The sequence below is a fragment of the Psammomys obesus genome, unplaced genomic scaffold (genome assembly GCF_907164565.1).
Source record: "Psammomys obesus unplaced genomic scaffold, mPsaObe1.curated_primary_1811, whole genome shotgun sequence".
NCBI classification, from domain to species: domain Eukaryota; kingdom Metazoa; phylum Chordata; class Mammalia; order Rodentia; family Muridae; genus Psammomys; species Psammomys obesus.
Window position 1 is genome coordinate 4,239,915 of NW_026596443.1, and position 26,866 is coordinate 4,266,780.

Below are 26,866 nucleotides of genomic sequence, written 5' to 3' on the forward strand. Positions count from 1 at the left end.
GCCAGTGGCCCACTCTCCTTCACCATCTGGGGAAGCTGGGCCTTCAGCAGGGCCCTGCTCAGGCCTTGCTTTCAGAGGGTCAGAAACAGGTTGTTCCTTAACCACTGGGGGCTGCCTGGCTGGGTCACCCACGCTGAGGGACAGATCTGTGAAAATAAAACAGATTCCTGGCTTTTGCCCCACCCCACAGCTTGCCCTCTCCCCACTGTAAGGGCTCAGCTGCGTCTCTGGACACTCCATTCCCCACCAAATCTCCACACACAACCTTCACAACACATGGGCTGCACAACAAAAGCCTTGGGAGTGTCCCTGGTATGTGTCACACTCTTCAGTCTTCTGAGGACATGTGGAGAAAAGCAAAGAGCGCTCAAGTCAGACAAGCCTGCAGCTTTGCTGGCACCTCCCTAAACTCAGTCTCCGTTGCCCTGCCTGTGAGCAGGGGCCAGTACCTCCCCTTTCCGAACTGTTAGAGCTCTGTGAAGTGAGCTCACATGCAGCCTGGTACACAGGTATTAAGCAATAAGAGTTCATTCCTTTCCTCCTCTGCCCTTCCAGCCCTGATAGCCCATAGCCAAAGTCATACTGTGCCCGGGCCTGCAGGAACAATGTGCTCTTGTGGGCAGGCTCCAACAGATGCGTGTAGTCTCTCTCCACTGTGGCTTGGTGCTTGAGACTGTGGGGCTTTGATTTAGACTCTGCACACGTATTTCAGTCCTGCCACTTGGCTGTGTGATTCTAGAGAGTCCTGTCTGTACTTCAGCTTACTTGTCTGCAAAGTGGATTTGAGAGTGCTTACTGTGCAGGGTTTCTGTTAATGTAGATCTGGTGTGTATGTATGGCTAGAACAGGTCCTGGCAGGTAAGTGCTGCTTAATAGGGCTAATTATCATCCAAGACAGTCCTGTCCCCAGCTGGTTAGGCCTTCTGTTTTCCCTACCTCCCCTCCTATCATTAGGTCCCTTCTCCATAGCTACATGCTCCTGACATGTCTGCCAATTGACCTGAAGAAGCTCGGGTGGAGGAGGAGCAGTGGGATGAAGAGCCCCCCTCCCCTTAGGTATGTAGAGTGACATGAGTGAGCCACCCAGGTCACATCTGTTTGAACAAGGATTCATCGGGCTAAATTTAGCAACTTCCCTCACTCCTCAACTGGTCATTGTCCAAACCCTCCAGAATGAGGGGTCAGAGAGATTCCAGGCCCAGATATCAGTGAACAGCATGGCTGAGCAGTGGCCTAGCAGGCTGGTTCACTGGATAAGTTTTGCCAGGATGGGGGTTGGGGCAAGGGCCCACTGCCCCCAGCAGAACCTCTCTTCTACTTAGATTTTTGTTTCTCCCATATAGGAAACAGAAAATATGGTTCTGCATCAGGATCCAGCCCCAGTCCACACTGTCTTTTTTGCCTGTGAGCTAATTTTAGAATCTTCGTTTGCATTCTGAGTCCACCACTGTCTCCCCTGAGCCTGGAGTACAGAAAGCACCGGCTGCACTTGTTCTGGGTGATTGTGGCCACCTGGCCTCCTTTCTGTCCTGAGTTGTACCTTTTCCAGTGCTAAGGTCACAGGGGTCATGGGCATTCTGCACTCTTATTGGAGCAGGAACCTGAGGAAAGCTGAATGGACTCCACTCTCAGGGGCCCTAGGGCCTTCAAACCCTGCCTATCTTGGAGCCATTTTCAACACCACCATGTAGACCTCTCATCCTGGGGTAAACCTCCAGTGTTAAGAAACAAAAGCAGGGTACCATGCCACAGACTTCTCCAACTTCTCCTGATGTCTGCTCCCAGAACCAAGAAAGAGGACGAAGCCCAGAGACAGGCAGCCATTACTGCTATAGAAGTGTCTTGTGCCTGTCAGGCATGCCCCCAAGCACCTGCCTGGGAGGACCCAGGTGGAAAGGGATGTGTGGGGACACCCAGCCGACCTCCGCTGCACTCTCAGCCCAAGTTCTAGCTAGCACCAAATTCCCATCAAATTCCCTTGGACCCCCTAAAGCAAACAGGCCCCAGCAAGTGAATTCTGTGAGTCTAGCACCTCTGGCTCCTCTAAGCTTCGTGTCTGTGCAGATCACATGCCTGAACCCTAAAGAAGAAGCCCCTCTATACCCCATGATGCATCTGAGCTTCTGCCCGGAAGCTCTGTGGGCTCTTTTGGAGAACTCTGTGGGAAGACTGAGAGCCTTCCAAGGGGGACATAGAAGACCTCAAATAGAAGTGCAGACCAGGCCATGGTGTTTGGGGCAGGGCAGGGGAAGGAAAGAGTGACAGCTGGTCCTGTGGTCCAGACAGAGAGACTGCACTGGGCAAGCCCCTTTGCAGAAGGGTCTGGCCAGCTGCCATTATCTGCCCTCAGAGCCTAAGCCATGCCTGGGCGGGAGTCACTGGGAGATGGGGACAGAGGCAGTGCAAATGGTGTGTGCTATGAGCCCTGGTCTTCAGCCCAGGACATTGGGGATGCATGATATGGCACAGATGCAAGGCCTGCACTCAGACTTACCCGGCTAGAAGCTCCCTTAGCTCCTCTCTGTGGGAGGACAAGACCCTCTTGCATGTGTACCTGGTGATGAAGGCCTTTGTAGGTGGAGCCACTAGAGTTTTTACCTCACAGGCAGCTTCCTACCCTTCCCGAGAGCTCAGAAAGGCAGGAAGGCAAAGAGCCTGGCCAAGGGTCAAAGACTATCCCCCTAGTCTGGTATCAGCCAGCAGTCAAGGTCAGCAGGGGTCATTTCATAAGGGACCACCTACTCTATGTGATTGCCTGATCAGCTACATCACCATGGGAGACCAAAGGTAGTGAAGTGGCTAGAGGAGAGCTGGGCTAGGGGAGAAGGGAACATCAAAGGGAGCAAGTGAGGGCAGAGCTGACAATGTGATCCAGGCCACATGCAGGGGCAGCTCCAACAAAGACAAGATGGATGAACCAGGCATCAGAGCAGTGGATCTGGTGGGACTCAAGCCCAGAAAGACCCTTGTCTTGAGTAAATGAACACTATTGGCCAAGACAGGGACTTATGAGGAAGAGAGGTTCAGGCTCAAACATGTTGAGATCCTGGTTGAATAGAATCATGCCTTGGCGTGCCACTCACTGATGTATCCCCATCCAGCAGCCCTGTGAAGACCAAGAGAGCATTATAGATGCCATGATGCAAGCAGAAGGAGTTCTCCACAAAAAGCCAGGTGTACAGAAAACCTGTGATGTACTGAGCAGTGGGTGCTCCCCCTTATAGGAGTCCATTTAATCCTCATGACAGCTCTTGGGAGATGGGGGTCAATTAGCCCAGTTTAAAAATTTATTTAATTTATTTTATATGTATGGGTGTTCAGCCTGCATGTATATATGTGCACTGTGTGTGTGCAATGCCAACGGAGGCCAGAAGAGGGCATTGGATCCCCTGGAACTAGATTGTAAACCACCACATGGGTGTTAGATATTGAACTGGGTTCCTCTAGAAGAATAGCCAGTGCTCTTAACCTCGGAATCAGCTGAGTTTTACACACGAGGAAACTGAGGTTCCTAGAAGAATTTGAGTAAAGGAACAGTCAGTGAGGATGTACACCATATTCCTTCCACAACTAACAGCAGAGTCCCCACAGACAATGATGGAAATGCTTTGGGAAGGCTATGACTTTGATTACAGGATGACAGCCAGTTCGTGCCCAGGGGTTTAGTCTCAAGCTTAATAATAAATACCTGGCGAGTGAAGAGCCCTTATTCCTCTGTGGATGACACATGGGCTAGAGAGGCATGAGGCCAGCACAGTGTAACACTGGTAACACTGTCCCTGTGAAGCAAGAATCCACATTTCCTGGTCCATGTCTACACAGCAAGGGGCATGCTGTGTGCACTCCAGGATTAGGTTGCAGAGTGGTAAACAGAGAGAGTTGGGTCTTGGAGCTGGTGGACTATGAACCCCAAGTGACTCCTACCTGAGGCCCATAGCCCCTGCAAGCTTGCTCTGCTGCCAAGAGACAGACAGACAGACAGCAGCAGGTGCCGGCAGCTCGCTGGTATACGTGGCCAGCCGCCCGGCCTGTGAGCACTGCAACTATTTTGAGTCCTGTTTTCCCTTCCCTCAACAAAACTTCTCCTGTCTGTCCCCTGGGTGTTGAATCAATCTGAAAATTTACATGCTGACTTAACCTCACTCTCCTTACACGCATCTTCCCCTGGGAGAAGGGCCTGATGCCTAGACACTTACCACACGGAGAGAAGACCACCCAGCTGATCTCTAGAAGGCCCTCCCAAGGTCTTTACTGTGTTCCTCTCAGCAGGGATGATACCCAGTCTGCCCCTGGCAGCTCTCTTGTATGGAGGCAAAATTTGTCCCATAATCCACCGCCCCCCATGATGCTCAGCCTGGGACCTAGTAACAGCCCCATTAATGGGCTGGTATAGAGGCACCTTTCCGTTGTACACTACCTTTCAGTTGTACACTAGTTTTGGAAGGAGAAAAATTTGAGATTGCTGACTGAGGAGGAGTTGGGAGCGAGCGAGATTACAAAGAACAGGTGTAGGGCATAGATGCCTCCGTTTCTCCTTCCACGACTTCCAGGGTGTTCTTGGGATGGCCAGCTTCCCTATCTGGATGTGCCCACAATAAAGGAACACGAGTCATAGTAAAAGAGGCCCCTGAAGGGCTCTTGGAGAGCCCCTAGTGCTGAGTTGCTTTACTGGGAATGGGTACTGGTGGGTGATCGTAGTAAGGCTGCTGGGCTGTGGGCGCGGACCTGCTCTTGCTAAAACAACTTTGTGTGCGCCAGTAAAGCCACTGCTGGAAGGTAAGGTATCAGGAGTATACAGCCCTGATATCTTGTCAGGAGGCTAGGTTGTTCGAGGAGCCTGGAGGATCAGGGCCATTGGGTTCAGATAGCTGCAAGAAGAGCAGTTTCAGCCTGGAGCCCAGCCAGGAGGGAACTGTTTTCTCAGTTAGAAATAGCTCTTGCCTGGGCCCTGAGTAGGGAAAGGGTGACCTGGTAGGCTCAGGGTGACCCAGAGGATCAGGCTACAGGGCTGAGGATGGAAGAGTCAGCAAAGCCATCTTCAGGGTGAGGCTGAGCTGAAACCTCTTACACAGGGCACTCTTTTCTCATCCCCCCGCCTGGTGGTAGCTGCCTGAAGACAGCTGTAGCACATGTGGAAAGGGAGATGCCCAGAAAATAAGTAAGAGCAAAGGCCCTTGATGAGCAAGAGATTGTCGTCTGGGGGCTAGGTCCACACTCCTTCCCACTTTTAGTCTAGTGGGAGGCGGAAGAGGGAAAACACCGCACTGGAAGCCACCTGGGGAGTCTCTTAGTTAAGGTCTCTATCTCTGTGACCAAACACCATCTCCAACAGTGAGCTGGAGAAGAAGGGATGTCTTTCATCTTACAGCTGCCACTCCACCACTGAGGGAGCTCAGTGAAGGCATTTAGGGTGGGAGCCTGCAGGAAAGAAACTGAAGCCATGAACACTGCTCACTGGGTTGCTCCTCATGGCTTGCTCAGCCTATCTTTTTTTTTTAATTCTTTTTTTTCATATTAATTACAGTTTATTAACTCTGTATTCCAGCTGTAGCCCCCTCCCTCATTCCCTCCCAGCCCCACCCTCCCTCCCTCATCTCCTTCCTGCCCCTCTCTAAGTCCACTGATGGGGAGGTCCTCCTCCCCTTCCATCTGACCCTAGCCTATCAGGTCTCACCGGGACTGTTCGTCTACTATCATGTACAACTCAGGCCCACCTTCTCATATCTGGCACTGCCCACTGGTGTGGGCTGGGTATGCCCGCACCAATCACTCATCATGAAAATGCCTGACAGACTTGCCTAGAGGCCGATCGTATAAGGCATTTTCTCAACTGAGAGTCCTTTTCTCTAAATGATTCCAGCTGTGTCAAGTTGAGAAAAAACTAGCCAGCATAAGATCATTCATTCATTCATTCAATTCTAGGTCCTGCAAGTAAGGAAGGAAATGGGCAGAAATTCCACCGTGTTGTAGAGTTTCTTGATGGTGTAATTATTGACTACTTTATTAGGTTCTTATATCTTCCACCCTTCTCTACCCCTATCTTTTTTTTTTTAAGATTTATTTGTTATGTATACAGTGTTCTGCCTACATGTATACCTTCATGCCAGAAGAAGGCATCAAATCCCATTATAGATGGTTGTGAGCCACCATGTGGTTGCTGGGAATTGAACTCAGGACCTCTGGAAGAGCAGCCGGTGCTCTTAACCTCTAAGCTATCTCTCCAGCCCCTCACCCCTATCTTTTACAACACCCCAACACCCAATAGGAGAGACAGAATGTTAGTGGGGAAAGTAAACATTGAGAACTGTTTAGACTACTTCCTTCTGATTAGGGGTGTTGAGTTCCTTGGGGCAAGTCCAACCTTCATCTCATCATAATATCTCTAACTTCTTCTTGATGTCTCTTTTCTCTCCACTACTTGACAAACCAGCAACAGCAGCAGCAGGAGCAGAAACCAGCAGGAAGAACAGCCACACCCTCTCTTTGACTCCTGGGGCTCTGCTCTTTTTATACCCTCTCTAGAGTCCCCAGAATTAAAATATCTTCAGCTGGCTGAATCACACCCCTGTCAGAGCATGCACAAGGCGAAAAGTCTGCTGCTGTGGACAGTCTGAAGCAGCTCCATATCCCACACCTGGGACTAAAACAGACAAACAAACAAGCCGATGTGGTGAGGTAGAACACTCCTTTAATCCCAGCACTCAGGGAAGCAGAGGCAGGTGGATCACTGTGAGTTCAAGGCCAGCCTGATCTACAAATCGAGTACAGGAAAGCCAAGAGAAACCTAGTCTCAAATAAAATAAAATAAAATAAGATAAGATAAGATAAGATAAGATAAGATAAGATAAAATGAAATAAAATAAAATGTTTATACAACATAACTGAGTTTTTAAAGACACCAAATTTTTCACTACAGTTTATGTTCTGGTGAGTAAAGAGTTAATGGTCACAATGAAAGCATATATGTGACACTCAGCACATATGTGACAACACATGAAGCTTGGAAAAAGAGCTGGAAGGTTGGAAGTGGCTTAAATCACATTTGGTAGCCAGGAAAGACATTGTTAAGGGGATTTTGAGTGAAGAGTTGAAGGGGGTAGGGGCTCCCCAGGTGGGAGGGAGCATCCAGGAGTGGCAGGAGCTCCTGGCTAGAGGACAGTTCAAGGCTAGGGCAAGGGGCCACTGTGGAGTGTGCAGAGGAAGAAATGATCACGTTTGCCACCGCCTTCTCTCCTCCAGGAGAAGCTGGAGTACTTCTTCCTCATCGTCTTCTCCATCGAGGCCGCCATGAAGATTATAGCCTACGGCTTCCTGTTCCACCAGGACGCTTACCTGCGTAGCGGCTGGAACGTGCTGGACTTCATCATTGTCTTTCTGGGGTAAGACTTGGCTGCAGCTGGGGGCTAGAGTCGGATATGCCCTGAGGACTCTTATCTCAGATACTAGCAGCAGTCCAGGCGCAGGATGGGACCTCAGCATGGTGCTGACCATTCTAGGGTGTGGTCAGTATTGGTGGGAAATGAACCAGTGACCCCAATGCCTGCCTGAAGGTCACAAACAGTTTCCCTCATCTTCCCCCACCACATGCAAGAGGACATGTGAGTGGCTCCAGTGGCCAACGTTGCCATTTGTACATCGGCTCCACAGACCTACATTATGTACATGCTATTTGAGTACACAACTGTGGACATCCCGTAGCCTGCATGTGTGCTAGGGATGGCCGTCAGACTCTGCAGGCTGAGGGCTTACACAACGGAGATTTGTCGGAGGTGCCAAAGTACAAGGTCCAATGTAGACAGGCCTGGTGTCCCCGGGCCTTCCCCCTTGGCTGTAAGCAGCCGCCTTCTCACTGTGCCTTTTTGTGGACTGTCTCTGGTGTCTTCATACATCTAGATTTCCACCTACATATCCAGCAAATCAGACTACACCTTGATGACCTCATTTTAATAGCCCTGTGTCCAGGGCTACATTCTGAGTTACTGGGTGTCAGAACTTCAACAAAAGGATTTTTTTGCTTTCCTATAACATCACTTTTATTAATCATTGCCTAATTACAACAGCCGCATTTACTGAGGGCTTACTGTGTTTTACATGGAACGTTCTTCCACAACTCTTCCGTTTCCTCCATTTCACGGATGAAGAGAATGAGATACAGAGAACTGAGCAACTTGGCCACAGTCACACAGTGAGCAGGATGCAAACGGAAGCAACCGTGGCTCCAAAGGCTGCACGGTTAACCACTACACTCTCCCTCAGCACAATTATATCATGGTGCTTAACTGTTGGTCTTTCAAGGAAGACCGAAGCATTCTCAGACTCAGCTTGACCCTTGTGAGGTGCTCTGGTTGGAAGCCATGGCAGATGAATAGAGCACCAGAGAACAGCATGGCTGTTTCACAGAGCGTCGTTGTTTCATAATGAACTCAGGGGTCATCGTCTGAAGATGTTCCTAGAAGAGAGTTGAATGGGCTTCAGAGCTCTGCGGCGGAAAGGGGGGTGGAGCAGGAGCACACCCAGCATTGGCAGAAAGGCCAGTTCCAGGGAGAGCCCAGGAGAGCCCCCCCGCCTCTGACCTCTGGTTTCTCTGGATCACCTGATGAGTAAGGAGCTAACCTGCAGCTATTCTCATGTCCTCTGCCTTGGGGCCAGGAACTGGGCCATGGCACACTTGTATCTCAACCTGGAGCCTCCCATCTGTACCCAGCACCATCCATCACCCATAGCCCAAAGCTGAACTTGGCCTCAGAATCCCTGAATAAATACATTTCTTCAGCGCTGACAGTTGGGAGCTACATTTGCCCTCTGGACCCAGGCCCTTCACGTGCTGGGATACAAGGTCCCAGAGCACTGGGCCTCTGGCTCAGCTGACTGCTGACCCCCTTCTCTCCATCTTTTTTCTTCCAGTGTCTTTACCGTGATTCTGGAGCAAGTTAACATTATTCAGACGAACACGGCCCCCATGAGCAGCAAAGGAGCTGGCTTGGATGTGAAGGCCCTGCGAGCTTTCCGCGTGCTCAGACCACTGCGGCTGGTGTCAGGGGTGCCCAGTGGGTGACAGCATCTCTTCTCCCAAGCCCTCCCTTGCCCCTTTTGGCCTGGGAATCCCTATGTTTATAGAGGCAAGGTCATGAGACTGGGAGGGGAGTGACTCTTTTTTTCCCCTCTCCTTGCTGTTTGTGGCAGGCCTTCAGGTAGTCCTCAACTCCATCTTCAAGGCCATGCTCCCCCTGTTCCACATCGCCCTGCTTGTCCTCTTTATGGTCATCATCTATGCCATCATTGGGTTGGAGCTCTTCAAGGGCAAGATGCACAAGACTTGCTACTTCATTGGGACGGGTGAGCTATTTGGACTGTGAAGGGGTGGAGGGCCCCATTCAACTCTGAATGGGACCATGGAAGCTGCTAAAGGAGCTCTGGGTCAAAGCCAACCCCCTCCCCATTGCCCACCAAGGGAACAGGCATCTCCTGAACTCGTGAGAGTGGGAGGAAGGACAGCTCCACCCAGATCAGAGATGAGAGGTCAGCCTTGGGGGCAGCATGCTTCACCCAGCCTGTACCTTCCAGGCTTCCTGAGCCAGCTGTGGATTAAAGCATGCATGGGCTTAGAATGAACTTGAATATTTCATATTTTCCTTGAGGCCATAGTTTACTTTGGTCTGAGCTGTCTCCCAATCAGGCCTGCAGGATATGGTCTGAATGAGATTGGGACGGGGAGGGGCTTTGTGGGATGTCAGAACCAACCCTTACTGAGGCCCAAGTAGACTCCAGGTCCTAGAGTCCAGGAAGTCTTCGTAAAACAGAAGTTCTCACCTTTCTGGCTTTAGGACCCCCTTCACATCCTCACAAGGTAATGAGGAACTCAAAGAGCATGCTTTGTATAGGTCTGACTCAATGTTATTCATATGGAAATTGGAACAAATATAACAACATTAATTCATTTCTAAGAGCAGCAATAAGCTGATGACATAAGAACAGAAACATAGTTTTGTAAAAATGACTATATTCTCCCAAACATAATCTACTTAATGAGAAATGACACTGTTTGCTTTTTTTTTTTTTTTTTTTTTTTTTTTGCAAGCCTCCTCAATGCCTGGCTTTACGAAAGTGGGCTGGAGCTGACACCTGCTCTGCATGAGGGCGTTGTCACATCTCACATCATGTGACTGCTGGGCAGCTCCACTCTCCACTGAGAGACTGGGATGCCAAGCTTCTAGCAAAATCTTAGCATCACTATGAAGATAGTTTTGAGGAGGCAGATGACTCGGAAGGCTCTCTGGCTCTTGCCTTTAGCCTTGCTACTTTACAGCAGTTTCCAAGAACTCAGACAAGTTCCTCAGATGAGTTCCTGGAAACTTCTGAGCCTGGCCTACATCAGAGTCTTCAGGGTAGAGAGGATGATACAGAGAGAGGACAGGCCCTCCACTAGGTCTCAAATATACAACTCACCAGAGCAGCCCCTGCGCTCACTGACTCTTGCGGAGAGGCTACTTGCTCCCTCAGTCCCATGGGCAACAAGGGTCTGTCAACACAGGGTCAAACCTAGCTTCTAAGAGTGAACTCTGACATGTTGCTGTGGGCAGCTTCCTAGTCCTCTCCCACAGCAGCCTCTTCCACTGTCAGAACCGTCCACACCCAGTAACCAGCATTGGTGTCTTCCATCGCCATGATTTTGCACTTCCCATAATCATTGCTGTTAGGCAGATAGCAGGGGCCATCTAGAATGAGCTTTTGGGACAAATTTGGAGGTGCCAAGCCATCAGCAAATGCTGAGCAGCAACATTCAAATGCCCCTCTCGGATCAGAGGCACCAGCTTCATAGAACCAATGATTCCAAGCTCCAGAGATAACCTATCCTCAGAACACAGCAGGACGCCATAAGACAGACACCCTAAGATAAGGAACATTCCAGGGTATTTCAAAATTGCTAGATTTCAGTGGCTAGGGACACACGTGGGTAAAGTGCTTACTGTACAAGCATGACGACCTGAGTTTGGATTCCCAGAACTCACGTGCTGGATCTACAACCCCAGCTCTGAGGGTGGAGACAGACAGATCCTAGGGGCTTGCTGGCCAGCCAGCATAGCCAAAGCAATGAGCTCCACGCCTCAAAAAATAAAGTAGAAAACAACTGAAGAAGACAGCTGATATTGATCTTTGACTTTCAAACATATGTAGTAGCGCATACAGAGGGGGGAGAGTTTTAGAGAAAATAAGACCCCGTGGGGGAACACAGAAGGGTGTGATCTGTAGTCCCATAGCAGCTTCCCTAGAAGGCAGACCGAGCCCTGTGTGCTTCGTGACTTGGACAGCTCAGCTCAGTGCTGTTGGAAAGGCTCCATGTTGACTCCCCAGACTGAATCTCAGTTCAGAACCCAGGAGCCCCTGTCCCTAGTCTACCCCAGCAGGACAATGCCTCCCTTTAAGTCTCAGAAGGTACAAAGGCCCCTCTGCTCCCTCCTGCAACATGAACCTCAAGAGACAGTTCATCCTAGGTGTAGTTTTTTTCTAAAGCTGTTTTAGTTCTTCTAAAACATAACTGCTGCCACCAGTATGTGCTGACGGCTGTCTTGGTCCGAGGCCCCTCTTCATCTCTGTTCATCTATGGTCCTTGAGCAGTTTGCCTCTGTCTAATGCTACTGCCTTCTGCCTCCAGACATTGTGGCCACAGTGGAGAATGAGAAGCCATCACCCTGTGCTAGAACAGGCTCTGGGCGCCCCTGCACCATCAACGGCAGCGAGTGCCGAGGAGGCTGGCCAGGGCCCAACCACGGCATCACCCACTTTGACAACTTCGGCTTCTCCATGCTCACTGTGTACCAATGCATCTCCATGGAGGGGTGGACGGATGTCCTCTACTGGGTGAGCCTGTGCCTCCAAACCATCCCTCTCTTCTAAAGTCTTACTAGGGAGCAGGAAGGGAGAGCTTCTAAGCCCCGCCCCAGAGGCCAGCCACTGCCCAGTGCCATTGGTTCTGTCTTGCGCTCCCTGGACATACATACAGGAATATGGCCTTTTTCTCATGCCTAGAGATTGCCCAGTATTTACTGGAGCAAGTCCCATAGTGAGGGATGGATACTAGGAACTCCATAAATTCTAGTCTCGTGACTGAATTTGCTCTAGAATGTCAGTGACTCTTTCCCAGTGTTCTGTGTCTTAGACACTTGAGGGATGAGGAGCCCATGTGTTTGTCTCCTTATCTATAAAGATAATACCACTTACATTATAGAGCTAGGGAGAAAACTAACAGGACTGTAACATTGCTGGTATATAATCATCATTGCAGAAGCCTTCTTATTAGAGCAAATTCTTTGTAAGTTTCTTTTTTTTTTTATAGCTATGTTGCATTCTTTATTTAATGCCCTAACAATAAACAACATCACTCCCATTTTACAGGTAAGGAAACTGAGGCTCAGAGAAGTCATCTAACTGTATTTGTGACTCTAATGAACAACTGAGCCAAGCATTGAGCTCGCACCCATCTGGCTCCAATCCAGAACTCCCAAGAACAATGTGCCTGTGGCGGGTGGGAGGGGGAATTGTAAAACTGTCAAATGCTTTGCAAATATAAAAGATTAGTACGAACATTTCTCACGGCCTTACATTAGGGAAGCAGATGATTAAACATGTCAAAGGAATGTCACACATGCTATTTCACTTCGCCTCAAGTTTAGGAGGAGAGAACTGTCATATCCTTACTAGATAGATAAGAAAGTGCTCAGAGATGTCAGGACACTTGGCTAGGGTCTCAGAGAATTGTCACTTTGAAAAGTTTGAGCTGTAAAGAAACACCAGATGAATAAAGGATCTGCCTGGGCCAGGCACACAGTCAGAAAGGGTCCCTTGGGAAGATCTTTCAGCCCAGACCTTGGTCCTCAGGCTGGAAAAGGTCTTTTCACCAGGCCCACATGGCTACTTTCCTTACAGAGCCTGAGAGGACAGAATTGGAGACAGGAATTATCCTTTAGGTCAGAGTACTAGACTCACACTTTTGTCTGGACCAGGTCAACGATGCCATTGGGAATGAGTGGCCCTGGATCTATTTTGTCACCCTTATTCTGCTGGGTTCCTTCTTCATCCTCAACCTGGTGCTGGGTGTCCTGAGCGGGTAAGTAAGAATGGCAGCTGGTGGAGGGGAGTGGATCCAAACCCTCAGCTCCTCTCTCAGCCTCACTGGGGCTGGCACACTTCTTTCCATTTAGCTAGGAAGGCGAAGTTGCATCCTTCAAGCTTCCTCCCATTCCTGCTTCCTTCTGTCCTCCAGGGTCCACACTCCTGTGGGGGCCTGTAAGCCCTAGACCCCCACCTGGCTGAGTGTCAGCAGTGACAGCAGCACAGTCGGCTGGTTAAGCACTCCCCTGAGGGAGACTGCCTGCATTACCCTTCACTGCCTACTGCATAGTGGAACCCTGCCTAGTTCTCTAACTACTGCCTCACTGTTCATATCTGTCAAACAGTAATTTCAGGAACTGTTTCCTGGGGTTGTCATGAAACTTAAATGAGTTTAAAGTCCTTAGAACAGAGTCCAGCACATACAAATCCCCGTCATTAATGAGTGCTGTCCTCAGCAGAGTGGCTCTACTGGCATCCACTCCAGCCACAGTGGCGGGGCTGAGTGTAGCCTCAGCTCCCTTCTGGGTTGACATCACCCGACTCCAGAAGTTCTCCCTAGGCAGCCCATAGGCAGAACTCAGACTCTGTGCTGTCGGTTAGGGGACACCTATCTTTACTTTCTATTGCATTAACTGAGATGTTTCCTTTAATAATGAATGCAGGCAGCTAACCACTGTGGCATTAGCAGTGCCCGTGCAGACTCCTAATGGAAATCATCTCACATGTCTGTTGCTGCACTCCTGTTTACACTCATTATTGCTTGTGAAATGGCGATAGTTATTAGACCTGCAACGGGATCCTTGTAGGTAATGAAGAGGCAACCTGCAGTCCTCTGTTGACATTTGTCCTATTTCCATGATTACATTTCGGTTTGATCAGTTCCGTTATAATTCTGTGTTCTTATTTTTGTGCACTTTGTGACCTTATTCTGAGGCACCATCTCTGGGTGGGCTTCATTGTACTACCAAAAACTTCATGCATAAGATGCACCCAGCTGGACAAGAGCACCCAGCTAGACACCGCAGTGCCAGGGTGAGGTGACTGTTCTACAAGCAGGCCCCTCCTGGCCCCTGGGTTTAGATTAATGCTAAAGACCAAGCTGGTGTTCAGCGCACATTGCGTTCTGCTTGGTGGCCAGTGCTGCCCTCTACTGGTCTCGGGGTGCCTCTGGTCCTTTAATTCCCTGTGAAAGCCGAGTCTATAATCTGAAATCACTTTAGAATAGTTAAAAAGACCAAGAAGTATGGCAAATTTGGAATAACATTGGGATATGGAATTCCTGTCAACCCTGACATCCAAGGATAAATCCAGGGAGAAAATGAGATAGGCTGGGGAGGAGGCAGCGTTCTATAACAGTGCTTGGAGGTGTGCCTGGACATGGGGCTGGGCAAAGGGAAGAGAGGGGGAAACTTTGACAGTCCCTGACCCACAGACAGTGTCCCGGATCCTAAAAGGACATGTCCAGAGGCAGAGGTGTCCACATGCCAAGGAAGCTCAATGAGCCTTGCCCCCTTTTCTCCTCTCACCTCCTATTTCACTGGTTTTGTTTTAGAGAATTCACCAAGGAGCGAGAGAAAGCCAAGTCCAGGGGAACCTTCCAAAAGCTCCGGGAGAAGCAGCAGCTGGAGGAGGATCTTCGCGGCTACATGAGCTGGATCACCCAGGGCGAGGTCATGGACGTGGAGGACCTGAGAGAAGGTGGGGCCCAGGGCCACGGCCATGGAGGGGAGCTGCTTACAGGCTTGCTCAGCCTGCCTTCTTATAGAACTGAGGACCGCCAGTCCAGGGACGGCCCCACTGCAATGACCTTTTCCCTCCCACATCAGTCACTAAGGAAGGAAATGCTATATAAGCTTGCCTACAGCCCAGTCTTATGGAGGCATTTTCTCCACTGCAGTTCCCGCCTCTCAGATGACTCTACCCTCTGTCAAGTTTTCGTAAAATTAGCCAGCACACCCAGAGACGCACTGAGAGGGTATAGTGCTTGCGTTAAGAGGGTGACAACTTGTGTAAAGCCTTGCACCTCAAGGTGACACAACCCAAGTGCATCCTGGCTCTTCTCAAATCATTCTGCGGCCTGCGCATGGTGGCCACATGCCCTGAAGATGGGCCTCTCCAGTTCACAGGAATCTGGGTCACAGGCCCACCATGAGTGCACAGACATAGGTGTCATATCCAACAATGCCTACCCAAGCGTGTCTGTTCCCAAGGGACCCTGAAAGCTGCTGACTATAGCAATATCTGTCCCGTCCCTAGGCAAGCTGTCCCTGGATGAAGGGGGCTCAGATACAGAGAGCTTGTATGAAATCGAGGGCTTGAACAAAATCATCCAGTTCATGTGAGTATCTGCCCGGGGACCTGAGGCCAGAACCAGTTACCTCTCATCATGGCACTTTCTTGAGCCCTTAGAAAGGCTGCCTGAGGAAACAGGGCCATCTCTTGCTCTAAGGACTCGGCAGGGGCTAGATGTCCAGGGAATGTGTAATCAAAGAGAACCCTGAGTAGATGACCTATTTATACACTGGTCGAGGTAAAGCAGGAGCCCTTGGAAACAGCAAGCACATTTGGCTATTTCCTCTGAGGAGATGGAAGCTCACGAGAGGAGGGGGGCAGGGGTGGGGTAACCTGCAGGGAGGAGGTGGCCCTAGTTGAGGAGTTCATGGCCAGAGGACACTCCAAGCTCCTGTCTTTGTTTTGGAAGGAGAGCTGTGTCCTTTTTCAAGTACATACTTAATTACCACTTTTTAAAGACCCAACAATAGAGAAAAACAGCAAAGAAAAGATGAAGGTCCCTGCTGCCCGTCAAAGAGTAACCATGGTAACAAATGTGCATTCTACTAAGACCCTTTCTGTGCTTTTGTCTTACACACACACACACACACACACACACACACACACACACACACACGGATATTTTGTTCTTGTTTTGCTTTTATAGGATTATTCATACTAAATGCTGTCACGATAAAGACTAAAATAGTACCTACTACATAGGAGATACTGAAGAATATTTGTTGAGCAAATGAATATATTCTATCTTGTGACATTTTTCCCTTAAACTCTTCTGTTAAGGCCAATCTTCACACCTGAGTGTGACATACACCTTTAAATTTGTTTATTTATTTATATTTAAAATGTGTGGTGTTTCACCTGCAGGCATGTCTGTGCGCCACATGCACACCTGGTGCCCACAGAGGCCAGACGAGAGCATCAGAGTCCCCTGGAGTTACAGATGGTTGTGAGACACCACGTGGCTGCTGAGAACTGAACTGGATTCTCTGGAAGAGCAGCCAGATCTCTTAAGTTCTGAGCCAGTTCTCCAGCAACTCCCCCCCCTCACCAACACACACACACTTTTTCAGAACAACTTTGGCTATAAAATGTCCCAAGGTGTAGATATACCATTTTCTATTAAACCCATTTCTCCTGATAGACCATGTAGCATTCCAAGTAGAATTCTAGAAGTAGAATTGCTGGGTCAAGAGTAGATGAGCCTAACCTTTAGTAAGGGCTGTGAGGTCACTCACCAAAAGGGCTGTGCTAACTGTGGAACATCTTTGCTACACACCCATCTGGAAATCGTCTTTGAGTTAGTAAAACTTCCTTTAAGAATAGGTAGAATTGGCACCACAGTGTTCTTTAACGGAAATTGAAATGCGTGGTGCTCCTCGTCTGTGTCTCTGTCAGATGCCATGCTAAGCATTTTGTTTGCATTGTCTCATTCAATTCCAGTGAGATCAGCATTGTTATCATTCTCATTTGAAAGGCAAACTTTGCTAGTAAGAAGCCAGTAAGTTGGCCCAGCCCCATGGCCTTCACTCCTCTTGCATGCCCGAAGAGGAGGGTAAGTGATGAGATGCCATGGCTAGAGTGTCACTAAAAGTAATGGATCCCTATCCTCCTACAGTCGGCACTGGAGGCAGTGGAATCGTGTCTTCCGCTGGAAGTGTCATGACCTCGTGAAATCCAAGGTCTTCTATTGGCTGGTGATCCTGATTGTTGCCCTCAACACCCTGTCTATTGCCTCAGAGCACCATAACCAGCCACTCTGGCTGACCCATTTGCAAGGTGAGTCAGCAGGGCTGAAGCCAGGAATGAGCGCTTGGGTGTGAAGCTCCTGCCAAGGGTGCTGCAGGGAGTGCAGAGGTCAACGAAGCTGACATCACCTTCAAGAAACTGTGTTCTGCTGATGTTGGACCATTGGCCCAGCTGCTTCCTTTCACAGTGGGAAAATAGAACCTTCCAAAGGCAAGGTGGCATGCCCAACTTTTTAATCCTGGCAATGTTCTGACCTAGGGTAGTGTCAATGATACATAGGACAATTTTTAGTTGCTTCCCCAGATATCTAGGCAAAGTATTCAATTATATATCATTGCACATAGACTGTCAATAATTAAGAGCTCCAAGTATTCAAGTTCAAATCTTACTATATGTATATATAAAGAAATTAATATATTTAGTAATTAATATACATAGTAACTTTTTACCAACTATGCAGTGGTTTTACTACATGTAAAACACAGGAAAAGAACTATAAACAGAGCTAATTCATTGCTAGTTACTTTAAGGATCATGCTTATCCATGATCTTATCCATAGAACAAGTTGGATGTTAATGGCTTCCAGCCCACCCAGGAAAGGCAATGAAAGAGTAAATGTAAGATGGTAAGGGAAAGGTTACAAGAGGAGATGCTGATGGCCCACAAATCTAAACGACAAAGAGATAAATCCCAGCTGGTCAAAGGTTGGCAGCGACTCCTTCAGAAGACGCAATGTGTGCCAGCACATGGAATAGTCTGATGAATTAAGGGATCTACAGAGCTTTCTATGTGGACCACAGGAGTTGTATGTGCTCATACGGGTCCTTGTATACTGTCATGATGCTTTGGGTTTAACCTCTGGGTACAGGGAAGCCAATGAAAATATAGGCATGGACACAGTATGACCAGAGTTGAGGCTCTGAATGACTCAGCCTTGCTAGAAGATGAATGGGTCAGCCTCATCCTTGAAGTAGATGACCCACCCTCTACAGAGCTCTGGACTGTGACCAAGAACCAGTCAAGAAAAAGAAGAACCAGACTCAGCAGCTGGATGCCCTTCCCACTGCAAACAGCAGTGTGGCGTGGGTTATGATTCCAATGTATTGGAATGATATATTGGTTAGTTTCCTCTTTGCTATGATAGATACCCGAAAAATAACTCAAGGAAGGGAGAGTCTGCTCTGGCTCACCCTTAAGGAGGATCCAGCCCATTCTAACCGGAAAGGCACGGAAGCAGGATCATGAGGTGGATAGTCACAAAGTGCCTACAGTCTGGAATCAAGAATGGAGAGAAAGCAGAGCCATAAACTCCAGGGCCCGCCCCCAGTGACCCACTTCCTCCCGTGAAGTTCCGCCTCTTAAAGATATGACAAGCTTCCAAAACAGTGCCACCAGATGAGGACCAACCGTTCAAACACACACATGTGGGGGAACATTGCACACTCAAACCATAATAAATCACAAGAAGTTCTCTGAGTGGTGACGACAGGGAGCTCATGAGCTCACTTACAGAGACATTTTAGACCTAGATCTAAACTCCTAGATTTGGTAACGAGGTCTTCACGCCCAGCAGGGACCAGAGACAGGACCCTGAGCCTGTGTAAGGTGAGGAGCAAAAGCCAGCCTGGAGCCAGGGCCTGGATGGCTACTTCCATGTAAGGAGTGTCTAAAATCTCATTGTCCGTTAGGACAGGCAAGGAGTCTGGAAGTTTCCTCTGCTGGGGGTGCTGGGAGAGAGGAAACATGTCACCAATGAAAATTTAAACTCCAAAGCCAGGCACATACCTGTAATCCCAGCACTTAAGGAGGCAGAGGCATGCAGATCTCTGTGAGTTTAAGGCCAGCCTGGTCTGCAAAGTGAGTCCAGTGAAGGAAGGAAGGAAGGAAGGAAGGAAGGAAGGAAGGAAGGAAGGAAGGAAGGAAGGAAGGGAGGGAGGGAGGGAAAGAGAGAGAGAGAGAAAGAAAAAGAAAAAGAAAGAAAGAAGAGAGAAAGAAAGAAAGAAATGAAATGAAATGAAAGAAAAGAATGAAAGAGAAAGAAAGAAAAAGAAAGAGAAAAAAAGAAGAGAGAAAGAGAAAGAAAGAAATGAAAGAAAGAAAAAGAAAGTAAGAAAGAAGGGAAAGAAAGAAAGAAAGAAGGAAAGACAGACAGCCAGGAAGGAAGGAAGGAAGGAAGGAAGGAAGGAAGGAAGGAAGGAAGGAAGGAAGGAAGGAAGGAAGGAAATGTCAACCTATTTCCTGTGTAGATAAGGGGTCCAATTTGCTGAACTTTTCACAGTGCAAGGATAGTAAACAGAACCATAAAAACCAATTAAAGCCAAATGTGAATCCTGAAGGGAGTCCAAGAGAAGCAAACACAAGTAGTCTTTGTGGAATTTCCTCATGCCAAGGCATATGAATCCCTGAGGGAAAGGACATCTCCACTGATAAGCTCCTAAGGGGGAAAAAGTACAAATCAAATAAGGAACCAAGTTACTCTGAAAAAGAGTCGCCAGTTTGGTGAATTTGAGTGAACTGAGCAGGATCATGGCCTAATGAGACACTACAGAAGAGACTAAGTTTAAAATGAATGAAGACAAAGCTGCCATTCAGATGCATGCATGCACCCATTCATTTTTTCACTCATTGCAGCCAGTCTTTTTGAGAGCCCCTTGAATGTGCTACACATTACCACAGTGTTAGTGAACTGATGTGAAGATAGAACACCACACATCAGGTGGTGAATTTGGGGGTTCCTAAACAAATAGACAAATAAACAAATAGACAGATGGTGGCGGTTCCACTTTCTAATATGGCAAAGAAAGTCAGTTGCAGGTAGTTTTGGCAGGTGTGGGCTGACAGGCAAGATCTACCCTTGCAGTACTGGACATAATGAATTGAAGGTGCCTTTGAGATATTCTAATGGCAGTGTCAAAGAAGCTGATAAAAAAAAAATGGGTCTGGATTGCAATAGAGAGGCTTGGTCTCTAGTGAAGATTTAAAGGTGAGTCCTTGGCAAGAGCAGCAATGGATCTGTGACAGTAGAGCATCAACAGACAGGGATAGTGTGTGGCTCAAGTCTAGCATCCAGTGACTTGGTAAAGAACGCAGTTCAGAGGGGATTAGGAGAACACGGGGCGAATGGAAGAGCAGAAGAACGTGGTGTCACAGAAGCCAAGGTGGTGGGGGGACAGCAAGCAGATGATGAACAGAATTATGAGGAAAGCAAGTACATGAGAGTGCATGTCTGCTGGCTTTGGCAACGTGGAATTGACCCTAGAGGGAGCTGGGTAAACGAGCGTTTGAAAGGGGTAAAATAGCTAAGGAAGACAAAAGCTGCTTCTGGTGGGCATTCCAGATGGGCCCAGTGAATGCTCACAAGAGCAGTTTTAGTGAAACCATCCTCTACCAGGAAAAAAAGACTGTTTAATGAGGAAGGGCCAGCGAACCTTCATAAACTTATACAACTTTCTTCCTGTTAAATATGGCACAGATTAGCCTGTTGGAAATACAGATTTAGGTTTTTTTGATGGCCAAATTTACCAGGTTGTTTTATACTTTTTTTATACTTTTCTTTCTTTCTTTCTTTCTTTCTTTCTTTCTTTCTTTCTTTCTTTCTTTCTTTCTTTCTATTTGAGTGTGTGTGTGCATGTGCGTGTGCGTGTGCGTGTGCGTGTGCAGGCCAGAGAACAATTCTATTCCCTGCTTCCACCATATGGCTTCAGGTCATCAGACTTTGCAGCCATCTTGCTGGCCCTTCCTAGGTCTTGAAAATTAAAAAGACTCAGTGCCCTGGTAAGATAGGGAGCGTGCTGGTAGAGACTCAGCTGGGACAGAGGCTTAGAGGATGAAGAGGGGAGGGAGCAATACTCAGGCCCCACTCCCTCTGCAGATGTTGCCAACCGCGTGCTGCTGGCCCTCTTCACCATCGAAATGCTGATGAAGATGTACGGCCTGGGCCTGCGCCAGTACTTCATGTCCATCTTCAACCGCTTCGACTGCTTCGTGGTGTGCAGTGGCATCCTGGAGATTCTGCTGGTGGAGTCGGGAGCCATGACACCCCTGGGCATCTCAGTGCTCCGCTGCATCCGCCTTCTCAGGCTCTTCAAGATCACCAAGTGAGTGCAGCTCGGCCCTCCAGGGTCTGATGCTCAGGGGATGACCAAGTGTTCTTGGCCTGGCCCAAGCCTCTGCTTTCTCTTTAAATAACTGTCTCCGGGGAAAAGAAATCCCACTCACACCACTTGATGATCATTCCCTCTTTTGTCTCACCATCATCTAGACTAGGGTAAGAGAAAGGAAGGAGTGGGGAAGAGGAAGAAAGGAGAAAAGGGAAGCCCTGAAAGGTGGAAGGAAGAGAAGGAAAGAAATTCTTGAGGAGTGGAAACAGGAAAGAAAGGGGATCATACAGGGAGAGAAGGGAGTGATTTCATTTGTGCTTCTTCTGCTCTGTGGGGATTTGTCAAGATCCCAGTGGGTGCCCTAAATATACCATGCCTTTTCCTAAACATTAACACACACAGAAAATTGCAACAATTGTAATATCTTGTAACAATTTCTGTGACTATGGTCTTTCTGAAAATATATCACAGTACTGCATTTATACGATATAATGCTGTCTTCTACAGTCTCCAGACAACCGAAAGCACAGATGAAGGGGTTCTACTGTGTTCTCAAGTATTTGCCCAGCCCTGCCATGAGCACAGATCTTTACTTTTACCACATGTTAATAGTGAGGACAGAAGTTCATCCTCAGCTCTGCTGAGGAGTGTGGAATGGGAACGAGGGTAGAGAGACATTCAGCAACAGGCATGCACCGTGGATCAGTGATTCAGACGCAGGATGCCCTTTTCATTATGTCCCCAGTCTTGAGCCATCACCTCATCCCTCCTGTGTTTGGGAGCACCGGTGAGAAAGGCTGTCTACTCCCCACCCTGCTGCTTCTCTTTCTCAGGTACTGGACGTCGCTGAGCAACCTGGTGGCCTCACTGCTTAACTCCATCCGCTCCATCGCCTCCCTGCTGCTGCTACTCTTTCTTTTCATCGTCATCTTTGCCCTGCTGGGCATGCAGCTCTTTGGAGGTAGATATGACTTTGAAGACACGGAAGTACGGCGCAGCAACTTTGACAACTTCCCCCAGGCCCTCATCAGTGTATTCCAGGTAGGTGTTCTATCTGTGAAGTCCTTGTCCTGGGAGATTTCTGAATCCTACTTCAACATCTGCCAGGAAGCCTTCTCTGGCCTGTCAGCTGAATTCAACAGCCTTCCCTCTTCCCATCGCCTGTACTTTGGACCATTGCACTACTATAAGACTCGTGTCTTTCTTTGGAGCTATATCTAATAATGCCTAGTCTGTCTGGTTTCTTTTGGTCTCTTTTGGTGCCTGGCAGAAATGCTAGAGCAGTAGATGAAATACTTGAGGCAGATCAGGAGTCAGAGGTGTGCTGCACACCTCTCTAGGGCAAAGTCAGACAAGGTGAATGCTCCCTCTGCAAGCTGGGAACGGCACAGGCATCTGAGACCCAGTTCTCACACTAGAGGCAAAGGGCTACCTGTTTACCAGAAGCCACTCATGGCCGTGGTTCAGGGAGCAACCTCCAGAGCCACAGGCTCTAGAGCCACCTCCCAGGTGCCCACAGATAGAACACCTACCGTGCTTTTCTTAGTGTAGAACATGGAAATGTTCCTTTCCATGTCACCAGTATCTCACAGGCCACCCCACCACGCCATATCGACAGGAGTGGTAGGGGACAATGAGTCATTCCCACAGATGACTTCATCCTGCCTTTCTTCCATTCACTACCTCCCTGGCTGACCAGGGATGGTGCTTTTCAAGGGGTTTGACATAGGTACTATTTTTGGAAGCCTGGATAACAGAGGCATGGCTGAGTTCAGTCCACTTCAGCCTGGGGATTAAGAGCAGAGTGGTGGTCCCATGATCAAACTTGTTGGCTGGCTAGAGGCTTGATAAGACTTTTTCCAATCATTCCAGGCAGCCCTTCAGTCTTGTGCTCCTCCCCCAAGAGCATTCAGTCCTCCCCAAGCCCACCCACACCTTGATAACACTGTAGAGCACTGGAAAAGGAGCAATGAGGACAGTCAGGGGTGGTCACCTGGACCATGGGGAGTGGGAGAATGGACAGGTGACAAAGGCCCTTTGGATGACACATGCTCCCATCCCATGCACCCTCCTCCTAGGTCCTGACGGGTGAAGACTGGACCTCTGTGATGTACAACGGGATCATGGCCTACGGAGGCCCAACCTACCCTGGTGTGCTCGTGTGCATCTACTTCATCATCCTTTTCGTTTGTGGCAACTGTATCCACTTTGGGCCAGGGTGCAAAGAAGAACTTGGGGGAGTTGGCTTAGAAGGAAGAATCGGGGCTCCCCATGTGCCAGGCAGTCAGTCCCTCTGGCTCCCAGGCTCATGGAGTGGCGAATGGGACACAGGAAAGGTAATTGCAGCAACAGTACAATTCTTTCCACCAGAAATGTTGGAGAGTAATGGGAGCAGTTGGTTGTGAGGTTGGTGAGCACTGGGAAGAAGCCCAGGGCTTAACAGAAACAGTGGAGATGGTGGACAGCCTGGTCCAGAAGCTTGGATGCAGGCAGGGAGGAGCCAAGGTGTCCTCCCACTTGAAAAAGGAAAGGTTTTATTTGGCTTATACTTCCATAGCATGGTCTATCATTAAGGGAAGTCAAGGCAGGAACTCAAGCAAGGACCTGGAATCAGGGAACTGAGGCAGAGACTGGCAGAATGCTGCTTACTGGCTCTAGCCCTCTGGCTTGTTCAAACACCTTTTTTATATAACTCAGGACCACTTGTTCAGTGTGGGCTGGGTCCTCCTACATCAATTAGCAGTTAAGAAAATGCCCCTCAGCTATACCCACAAGCAAGTCCAATGGGGGGGGATTCCTAAATTGAGGTTACCTCTTCCCGGGTGGGCAAGTTGACAACTGAAGTTCACACAAAGCTCTGATCAGGGAGCAGTCTGAGCTCTGGAACTAGGAAGATTAAGTTAGGATAGGCCAAAAGGTGAGAGAAGTAGACAGGAGAGTGAAGCAGATGGGCAGAGAGAGGCTAACGACACCTGAAGGGCCCTGGCTCTTTGAGGTCAATGTCCCTCGCTTTGCCCACTCCCAGGGTTTCCCAAGGATTCCTGTTGGGGAGCAGTGGTCTGTTCTGGCAGAAAAAGAATAAAACTCAAAAGCTACAGTGACTCGGGCGCCATCGTGGCCGCTTTGTGCAGACAAACTTCCCAGAGGACTTGCCTACGCTCCTGAGCCTATGCCCTTCAATGGGGTGTAGCTCCAGCAAAAAAAACTGCCCTCCCGGGGATTAAGGCCTGAAAACGCAAAGGCAGGCAAAACTCCTGCCCCAGAAACTGCCTTCCACTCACAAGTCAGGGCTCCTTAGCTGACCCTTAGACATCCTGCTCAATGTCTTCCTGGCTATCGCTGTGGACAACCTGGCAGAGGCAGAGAGTCTGACTTCTGCCCAGAAGGCCAAGGCCGAGGAGAGAAAGCGCAGGAAGATGTCTAAGTAAGTACGGTGCCGTCTAGGTGAGGGCTGGGATGCAGGACTGTGGCCTCTGGGCTGTAGGCAGGGTTCCTCCTTCAGCCACATGAGCAGGGGCCACATTGCACCTGCTCTATGGGCAGGCTTCTCCAAGCCAGGCTTGCTCTTGAGTCAGTGCAGCTCCACGGGGGAGTCATTCACTTCTCAGTTCTCTGCAGATCCGTCCACCTGCATGATATTGGTCACATCTCTCTGTACCTGGTGCCTCTGGGAGCAGATGTAGGATAGGTTTTCTAGATAGTATTTCTCAAATTTAGGCTGCAAATGCACCATCTGGAGGTCTTGGGAAATGTAGAGTCCACGTCATAGGCCTGACCCAAGTAGGGTGGATGAAGGTTTGAATTTCTAGCCAGTTTCCAGGCAATGCTAATGCTATTGGGGTTGGAGAATCCTAGTTTAGATAACCGAACTTTAGTCTGGAGCCTGCTTCTTTGAATGCACCTTTCTGCAGGAATGGGATGCTCATTTCTTGGAGGCAAGATAGAAAGAGCTGGGGAAGAAGGACCAGCAAAGGCCCCAGACATTTCCAGGATTGGAACTGTCTTAGACAAGCCACAGTTGCATTCTGAATCCCACATAAAACAGGTGCAAAAACCACTCTCCAGTCATTCACTGAGACAAACACTGACTGGATGACCACTGAGAATCTAGCCTGAGTACAGCATCACACCCTCTACCACAGAGAGGAAACTTGTCCAGGCCTACTGCCCTTCCCAGCACTGGTGACCAGTGCTGCTCCTGCCTCCATGCATACCCCTGAGCCCTTGGTGTGAATCTTTCTGAGGGTGCTGGCAACCCTGGAACCGTTCTTGTTGGCTTCCGCATTGGATTTCCTTGGTTTTTCACTTTAGGGGGCTCCCAGACAAGTCAGAAGAAGAGAAGTCCATAATGGCTAAGAAGCTGGAGCAGAAGTCCAAGGGTGAAGGCATCCCTACCACCGCCAAGGTGAGGTCTAGCATGGGGAATTTTACAGGCTGTCTGTAGGGCCTCTGAGATTCCCACAGCTCCCCACCTCACTCGGGGTACTTTGGGCATAGGGAGAAGACACAGGATAATGAAGACATACCCCTTTGCTTCTGTAGTGGGGAGAGCCAACATCTGTGCCTCTTCCAGGGACTCCTGTGTGGTGAGGCATAGGTCCTTCAACCTGGAAGCCAGACTTCCTTAGAATCCTGTACAGAGCAAGAAGGCAACCCACATACTCACTCCCTCTGTTCCACTAAGAGCCTGGCTCTCCACTCCTGCTAGCTCTGCCCTGCGTGTTGCAGCCTGGCCCTGCTCACCATGGTAGAGAGTGAGGGGAGAGTTCATGATCCAGAAGGGTCCTGGGCTGCAGAGAGGATGGACAGCTTGGCCTGGGGAGCTCAAGTCTACTGTGAAGAGCCAGAGGAGCTCAGGGCAGCTCAGACTGGCCAAAGCCTTGGTTTTGCCCAGCACAGGTTTGGACAAGTTGTGTCCCTTGCTGAGCCTGACTTCTTATTTGTAATCTATAATGATCCCACTACTACCTGCCTCTCAGATTGTAAGGAACATTCAGGAAACTGAACAACAGCACCCCAGAATGTGCCCATCAAGTCCAAGCATCAGTTTTTGCTTTACCATCACTGTTCCTTTCTACAGCTGAAAATTGATGAGTTTGAATCTAACGTGAATGAGGTGAAAGACCCCTACCCTTCAGCAGACTTCCCAGGTAAGGATCCCCCAGCGTGGGCTAGAGCAGGGTGCTGGTGAAGAGGCAACGTACGGATGCTGAATTCTCTATGTGGGTGTCTCTTGTGTGTGTCCTACAAGCACCTCTCCACGTGGAGGCCAGGACCCTGGAGACGTCTTCTTTGCCTTGCAATATACAGGGCAAAAATAATATTCCACACACACTTTGATTTACTTTTACTGAGCTCCAGCTATGTACTTCAGTATTGAATGCCCAGTTTTCAAAGAGCACAGGGCTGGTGGGCATACGTGTCCTCTTTGCCCACTGGGGTGTATCCGAAGAAAGGCCTTTTCATTCATATGGTGATGGGATAAATCACTCTCTACCCTATATCTCAAACAAAACTGTGACTGCCAGGCTGGCCTTGTGTGACAATCCACAAAGGCAGCATGGGAATTGTGGAGTGTGTAAAGCAGAGCTGTTATAGACCAGCTGCCAGCATCTCC

The 26,866-nt window shown here is 49.0% G+C and overlaps 1 protein-coding gene across 1 annotated transcript in view; it reads left to right on the forward strand.

The window, feature by feature from the left end:
- The window catches only part of Cacna1s (calcium voltage-gated channel subunit alpha1 S), a 66,047-nt gene that overhangs the window by 9,318 nt on the left and 29,863 nt on the right, over positions 1 to 26,866 (forward strand). The window contains exons 3-16 of the mRNA XM_055598074.1: positions 7,240 to 7,379; positions 8,905 to 9,047; positions 9,184 to 9,336; positions 11,654 to 11,859; positions 13,002 to 13,105; positions 14,663 to 14,808; positions 15,367 to 15,448; positions 17,018 to 17,178; positions 21,021 to 21,246; positions 22,083 to 22,290; positions 23,328 to 23,448; positions 24,559 to 24,673; positions 25,561 to 25,654; positions 26,330 to 26,399. Of these exons, the coding sequence (XP_055454049.1) occupies positions 7,240 to 7,379; positions 8,905 to 9,047; positions 9,184 to 9,336; positions 11,654 to 11,859; positions 13,002 to 13,105; positions 14,663 to 14,808; positions 15,367 to 15,448; positions 17,018 to 17,178; positions 21,021 to 21,246; positions 22,083 to 22,290; positions 23,328 to 23,448; positions 24,559 to 24,673; positions 25,561 to 25,654; positions 26,330 to 26,399 (1,969 nt within the window). The remainder of the gene's footprint in view (positions 1 to 7,239; positions 7,380 to 8,904; positions 9,048 to 9,183; positions 9,337 to 11,653; positions 11,860 to 13,001; positions 13,106 to 14,662; positions 14,809 to 15,366; positions 15,449 to 17,017; positions 17,179 to 21,020; positions 21,247 to 22,082; positions 22,291 to 23,327; positions 23,449 to 24,558; positions 24,674 to 25,560; positions 25,655 to 26,329; positions 26,400 to 26,866) is intronic.